The sequence below is a fragment of the Bombina bombina genome, chromosome 4, assembly GCF_027579735.1.
Source record: "Bombina bombina isolate aBomBom1 chromosome 4, aBomBom1.pri, whole genome shotgun sequence".
NCBI classification, from domain to species: Eukaryota; Metazoa; Chordata; class Amphibia; order Anura; family Bombinatoridae; genus Bombina; species Bombina bombina.
In genome coordinates this window covers 471,880,337-471,888,034 of record NC_069502.1, presented here as the reverse complement: position 1 = coordinate 471,888,034, position 7,698 = coordinate 471,880,337, and the positions used below count along the sequence as shown (strand labels likewise).

Below are 7,698 nucleotides of genomic sequence, written 5' to 3'. Positions count from 1 at the left end.
ACATTATATAAAACAGATGATTAAAATAGCTCTGGAAAGCTATTGTAGCATATATAAATAATGTATTGCTGTATAATTTTACTTGTACCATTTTTAACCCAGGCATGTCATCTTATAAGGACAGTCTACTTGAGAATGTTTATTGTTTACAAAGATAGCTAATCTCTTTTTTACCCATTCCCCAGTTTTGCATAACCAACAGTTATATTAATACACTTTTTATCTCAGTGATTACCTTTTATCTAAGCCTCTGCAGACAACCCCCTTATTTCAGTTCTTTTGACAGACTTGCATTTTAGTCAATCAGTGCTGACTCATAAATAACTCCACGGGAGTGAGCACAATGTTATCTATGTGGCACACATGATTTATCAGTGTCTAACTGTGAAAAAATGTCAAAATGCACTGAGATAAGAAGCAGCCTTCAACGGCTTAGAAATCAGTTGATGAGCCTACCTAGGTTTAGCTTTCAACAAAGAATACCAAGGGAACAAAGCAAATTTAATAATAAAAGTACATTGGAAAGTTGTTTAAAATTGCATGCCCTGTCTGAATCGCGAAAGTTTAATTTTGACTTGACTGTCCCTTAAATAAAGTCCAGGATATTTTATATTGACTTTTTTTGTTAAGTTTGAGTTAATTTAAAATCTGCCTGACATAGAGCCCAAGGTTAGGCAGAGAAATGCGCCTCACTCAGATATACCTTCTATTTTGTTCCTCAAAATGTATAAAGGCAATGTAACATTATTCTTGTTTTATCTAATAAATGCTTTCTTAAAATATGTGTTCTATTTTTCATTAAATTTGTTGCTTTTATTCTTGTCTAAGGGCTCAATTTATCATTCATATTCTCCTATATTTTCTCCTAAAAGTTCTCCTGAGAAATAATTCCCCTATTTATCATTCAAAAATACGCCTAAAATTGGGCAAGTTCCACTGTAAAATTCTCCTACTCTGTTCTCACTCTCCTTGGAGAACATGTTCTCCAGAAATAGGGTTACATTAGATCTTTTTAGTTGTATTTCATATAGTTTTCACAATTCTCCTAGTTACAAATTTATCATTTATATTCTACTGTGGAGGACTGAAAGTTCTCCTGCAAGTTCATGCATTAAAGTTCTCCAGTGGAGAACAGCATAAGAAATCTGTTCTCTACCAATTGTAGAAGCAGTTACACAAAAAAAGGGCTCTACAAGGTGCAAAAATTATCTATAACAAATCACAATAATAATGGCTATTGGAGCGCAATAATAATTTATGATGGAGTGAAAAAATATATATAATGGAGTACCAAAATAATATATAACAGAGCACAAAAATTATATCTAGTGGGGCATAAAAATAAGATATAAAAAAGTGCTAAAATTTAAGCACAAAAACAATGAAAATGTAGATCTATTTTCTTATATGAAAGTTTGCTGAAGAGGAGCGTTAACAAAGCTACTAGGAAGGCTGTATAAAGATTTCTATTGGTTTATATATGATTGACATGGAGAATATTTGCTTATTTTTAGTGATAAATAAGGAGAAGATACTAATCCGACTGGAGAAATGTATCTTTAGTTCTTCTCAGCTCTCCTATGGAGAAAAAACAACTTTTTATGATAAATACAGGCATTTGCGCCTCTCCTAAGGAGAGCTGCAGAAAACAGAAAGGAGAATTCCCCAAATGATTGATAAATCGAGCCCTAAGTGTGTCCTTTCACCAACAGAGATATGCAAGTCTGTTACTGTTGTGTACAAACACGCATGTCCTATTATATTTAAAGGGACATGAAACCCAAAATTTTTCTTTCATTATTCAGATAGAGAATACCATTTTAAACAACTATCCAATTTACTTCTATTTTTTATTTGCTTCCTTCTCTTGTTATCCTTTGCTGAAAGGTTAATTTAGGCAAGATCAGGAGCAGCAAAGAACACAGGTTCTAGATATTGATTGGTGGCTGGTTATATATATATATAGATTGTCATTGGCTCACCCATGTGGTCAGTTATAAACTAGTAGTACATTGCTGCTCCTTCAACAAATGATACAAAGAGAATGAAATAAATTAGATAATAGAAGTAAATTAGAAAGAATGAAAGAAAATGTTTGGATTTCATGACCCTTTAAGATCAGTTTAAACCCTTCTATACATTTTCATGTAAAACTAATGTGACTTATTTAATCTCTAAACTGCAGTTTTTTTCTTGTTTTAATACCTCTAGTCACTACTATGTGACATAAAATATATGATGTTGTATCCTTGATTGATGTATCATATGTAATGAAGGCAAGATTTAAAAATATAGGGGATAGAGTGGCCAAACAAATAGGTAATGTATGTTGAGTGTATTTCATTATATAGCAACGCCAACCAATTGAATAAAATACAGCAAATAAGACTTTAAATAAGACCATGAAACCATAGATTGCTGATTGCAATGTAAAAATCAGTAAGACAAAATTAGTGCAGCATGCTGCTTATTTACAGATACAACCCCCCACACATACATACACACACACAAATATATATATATATATATATATATATATATATCATATAAAAGTAAAACACATTGAAGCTTTGTTTAAGGACAATCATGCAGCTATATTATGACTGTCAGGTAGGCAGTTTTCATGCTTTAGCAGAAAGTTCCAGGTAAAATATTTTGCTGTACAACTGTACTTTACTCTCCCCTTCCATTCATCACTAAACGATTAATTGCATTGTCAGACTTTATATTCTGGCAGTCTTACAGCAAGCAGCAGTCTTTAGCATGAATCTTTCAGCTTTACCGTTTTGTGCAGACTAGCATCTTCTAATCTCCACTAAAATTCTCAGCCTATTCTTCCCAGAAGGCTGAGCAATTCCTGAACATAAGGAAATGAATCTGTTAGTGGTTAGTGCAAATGTTATTATTTGATTAAATGCACACATCGTACTTTGCATTTTATATTCTTAAAAAGCATGACTGTGGTCTCTGGTCTATTACACATGATCTCCTACAGACACAAATAAAAGGAACAGTGCTACATGAAAGAAGCTCAGTTTTGCTGTTACCTTGTAGGGGTCACAGGTAAGGTACATAACCTTTTCTAGATATTGGTGAAGAACTGAGTCTGATTTAATTTACACTTTCGTTCTTTACACAAAAAAATATTCTGTTACCATGAAATCCAGGACTCCATTAAAAAGAGTGACATTTGATTAGGTTTTCTAATAATGTATACTGCTCTATAACAAGTGTTGGATGTCAATTAGATTTTACAGGTTGCCAATTTTTTTTCTATCACAAATAGTGTACGAGCATTTGATTCAGTGAGCTTGCTTAATCTCTGGCAGGGACAACACAAATGGACAGAGGACCCCTTTGGTCTCTTCTGGTGGGGGCCAATGTTCTGGCTGACAGCTGCCCATCTCCCCTCCTGATCCCTCAGGGGGCAACGGTACCTGCAGAGTACATGATCGATTTAGACAGTAGATGTAGCTCCCCATCACTGTGCAGCGGAAGGGGTGGGTGGGTGGTGCTGGTCCATGCCCGGGGCGCAGCAAACTTACGCCCTCACTCCAGTGCCTTGCCATTGAGTTGTAGGTGAACACACTGAGACCATGTTCCCTGCTCACATCAAAGCGATAAATGCAACCTCTGTGAGATACCATCCCTGCCGAACGGCGGCGGCTGTTGTTGTAGGGACACTCCTGCCACTCGTCCCGTTTTGGATCATATTTAAGCAACCTGTAGAAAAGTGTTCCCCCTGACACATAGATCTCACCGTTGCAAGCGGTGGCTTCATGTGCTACTGCAAATGCCCCCTTTGGTAACGGAGCCACCGAGCTCCAGCGGTCCATTCGGGGATCATACCTCTCCACAGTAAAGAGGCACTCGCCTCCTATGGCATATAGGTAGCCATCCAAGGCCAGAAGCTTGAGCTGAGAGCGGGGTTGTGACATGGACCGCATCTTCTCCCATGAGTCAGTTAGGGGGTTATAGCAGAACACCTGATCTGAGAGCTTTGCTTTGTCCCCATAACCCTTAATTCCACCAGCAATGAACAGGTAGTTATACAGCACGCAGACCCCGCAACCCTTAGTGTTGGCTTCTTCTGGCAGCCTAGTCAAGGATCCCCAGTGACCGCTGGTCTCACTGTAACAATGCACTTGGTATGAGGTGCCATCATCCTCTAGTGACACCACTGATGAGGGGCTCTGCGGTCTGCTACTTTCCCGGCTCTGGGGTCTGCTACTACTGCTCAGACGCTCAAAGGCATCATTTATTTCCGCCACAACCAAATGCTGCTTGCCGTCTTGCCTACGTTGCAAGATCAGGTCCCTCTCTGCCCCTGTCAGCCTCCCATAGACCGCTGGGTCCCTTAGTACCTGCAGGAAATGATCACTCATGAACTTGTAAGCCGCTTCCTTGAGCTCGTTCAGTCGCTGTTTCTTGGCGATATGCAGCACCTGGTAGCAGTTTTTCAGTGAGATCTGGGATCGCATGCTGTCCATAGCGCACTGCACCGCACAGGGGATCTGCAGGAACTTTGCACCGCTGATCACTTCCACCACGTTGTCCTGCCTGACCTCCAGCTTTAAGTTATATATGTAATCCACAAGCAGCTGCAGGGTCTGGTAACTCACGCCTTTAATTTTAAGTATATCCCTGGAGGATCTAGCCCTGAAGTAGTCACTTTTCTCAGCGAGCACAGATTTGTGCGCTCTGATCCTCTGACCACCCGTCACTTCTATCACCAGGTCAGGTTCTCCAGGGGTAGCACCAAGGGCGCCCTCATCCTGCCGCCCCTCAGAGCCTGCGCTTCCTCTCACAGCTTTCATCTGCTCCCGCTGAGTTTCCTCCCCGTGATCCAGCTGTTTCCCTGGCTCTAGCCCAGGCAGTTGATCACAAAACGAGCTGGATTCAGATGTGCTCCTTTCCTCTCCCTCCTCTTCTGATTCTGACGTGGCATTGTTCATTTCCCATCGGTTGCCCACTACAACCATGGCACCGTCACCCAATTGTGTGTTCCCTGCATCGTATGGGAAGCTGGGCTCTCCCGGGGAATGGCCACCACTGCGCCCCTGCTGCTGGTGGCCGCTATACCCCCCATTAGCCTCGGTCTTGTGTGCGCTGTCCGCCAGGATGTGCTGAAGCTGCCCAGAACTGACACTCGCCTCCAGGCGATCTGCAGGGCCAGTCTCATAATCACAAGTCATTTTAGCAAATGCTCCAGTCCTGGCTTCATTCCTATCAGCAGGATAACATGATGTAACGGACAATGAGTTCTCCATGATCCCTAACTGCAATCAAGTGAAGCACATAATAGTAACCCGTGTGTGCTATGTGTGGTTTTCCTTGCTTCACTCTTGCGTCCTTGGCATAGACCCAGTTAGGGTTTGTTTCAACACTGTGCCTTGTGCTGGCTACAGTTCTCTCTCCTGAGAGCTGAGGGGTGTGTTAGTGCTGCAGTGGTTACATATTAAGACTGAACTATTGAACTTGCTGTGTTACAAACTTTCCAAAGTTTGCTTGCTAATGATTGATTTACTTTCATTATCATCACTGTCCGAATAGTGGTGCTAAGGTTATTTCATTGCCATTTCCGTCTGGTAGTTTCATATTAACAAGTTAAGAGCAGGCATTTCCATAACTACTGCTCAGGTTTGGGCATGTCAATTTCTAAAAGTGATTCAACTTTTATCCAAATTCGAGTCTAAAACAAATATGTAAAGTAGTGAGGCAGGGACAAGTTAGCAGAGCAAGTGCTGTTATAAATGTTCTTAATTCTTTGGTAGTTATCCAAAAGAAGAACTGTTGAGTCTTGCAAAACCTTCACTTTTTATGTTAAATGTACCCATAAGTTTCTGCACTGGGAGCGATGGTGAATTTGACATTTGTTTATCCTTAAGGTGACACTGCATGGACAGTTATAATTCTCTTTAGAAGTTAAGCAGCTTTCACTTATGAGTGTCAATGATGTCCTCTTCTTCCCAGAGCAACCTGGGTGCTGGGCATGCAATATTTTGTGTCTCAGCTGGTCACTGAAGAAGCTGGTTGTTTATTTAAGGTTGAACTTGAACAGCTGACATTATAAGCCTTTGTTCACATTCTGCAAACATTCTTTCCAGGTATCTGAAATATAAATAATGAAATAATTTAGCATCACAGGTTTTAGATGTCTGAAATAGTAATGCAAACAATTTAATACTAAACATCTAAGTGAACTATTTCATGCTACTCATACAATTATATGCTACATTTTACAACATAAAACAGAGTAAAATGTTTCCACTAACCAATATATATTCTAAAAAATTGGGTTTATTCATAACAGTGCAAGACATTATAGCCATATTACCATCTAGATTAAAGGGACACTGAACCCAATTTTTTCTATCGTAATTCAGATAGAGCATGCCATTTTAAGTAACTTTCTAATTTACTCCTATTATCAAATTATTTTCATTCTCTTGGAATCTTTATTTGAAATGCAAGAATGTAAGTTTAGATGCCGGCCCATTTTTGGTGAACACACTGTGTTGTTCTTGCTGATTTCCATGGTTCTGAACCAAAAAATAGATTAGATGCCTTATTTTTCAAATAAAGAAAGCAAGAGAACAAAGAAAAATTGATAATAGGAGTAAATTAGAAAGTTGTTTAAAATTGCATGCTCTATCTTAATCACAAAAGAAAAAATTTGGGTTCAGTGTCCCTTTAAGGAAATTTGAGTAATTTAGTTTACTTGGGTAAAAATCTGTAAGTAGTAAATTGAATATCCACAAATTTCAAACTGAATTGCAAGTCATCCTATCAAATCCAAGATAATTTAGAAACATAGAATATGACAGTAGATAAAAATCAAAAGGCCCATCAAGTCTACCGATATTACATTACTGTATTCTTAGTATAGCCTTATGCATGTCCCAGGCATTTTTTAATTATTTTACAGTCTTGTGTTTACCACCTATTTTGGAAGTTTATTCCATGAATCCACCACCCTTTCTGTTGCTTCCTCACATTTTTCCTGAATCTTCTACCCTCTAATATAAGATTGCGACCCCTTGTTTTGGTATTTTTTTTTTTTTGTGGAAAATGCTTTCAGCTTTCACTTTATTAAAAGGACAGTCTACTCCAGAATGTTTATTGTTTAAAAAGATAGATAATCCCTTTATTACCCATTCCCCAGTTTAGCATAACCAACACAGTTATATTAATATACTTTTTACTTCTGTGTCTACCTTGTTTCTAAGCCTATGCAGACTGCCCCTTATCTCAGTTCTTTTGACAGACATGTATTTTAGACAATCAGTGCTGACTCTTAAATAACTCCACGGGAGTGAGCACCATGTTCTGTATATGGCACACACAGTGTCTAAATGTCAAAAACTGTCAAAATGCACTGAGATAAGTGGCAGTTCAACTGCTTAGAAATTGGCATATGAGCCTACATAAGTTTAGCAATGCATTCCACAAAGAATAAAAAAAACACAAAGCAAATTTGATGATAAAAGTAAATTGGAAAGTTGTTTAAAATTGCATGCCCTATTGCAATCATGAAAGTTTCATTTTGACTAGACTGTCGCTTTAAGTCCCTTCATATATTAGAAGGTTTCTTTTATGCCACCTCTTTCCTTTCTCTACTCTAAGCTATACATATTTAGATCAAAGAGCCTATCTTTGTATATTTTATATTTTAGACCATGTACAATATTAGCAGCC

General features: G+C 38.5%; 1 protein-coding gene across 1 annotated transcript; it reads right to left on the bottom strand.

Moving 5' to 3' along the window:
• Window positions 1-480: 480 nt before the first annotated feature.
• Window positions 481-5,853, bottom strand: KBTBD11 (kelch repeat and BTB domain containing 11). Its single transcript, XM_053710366.1, has one exon. It carries the CDS (start codon window positions 5,268-5,270, stop codon window positions 3,303-3,305), a length of 1,968 nt encoding a protein of 655 aa, XP_053566341.1. The 5' UTR covers window positions 5,271-5,853; the 3' UTR covers window positions 481-3,302.
• Window positions 5,854-7,698: the final 1,845 nt, after the last annotated feature.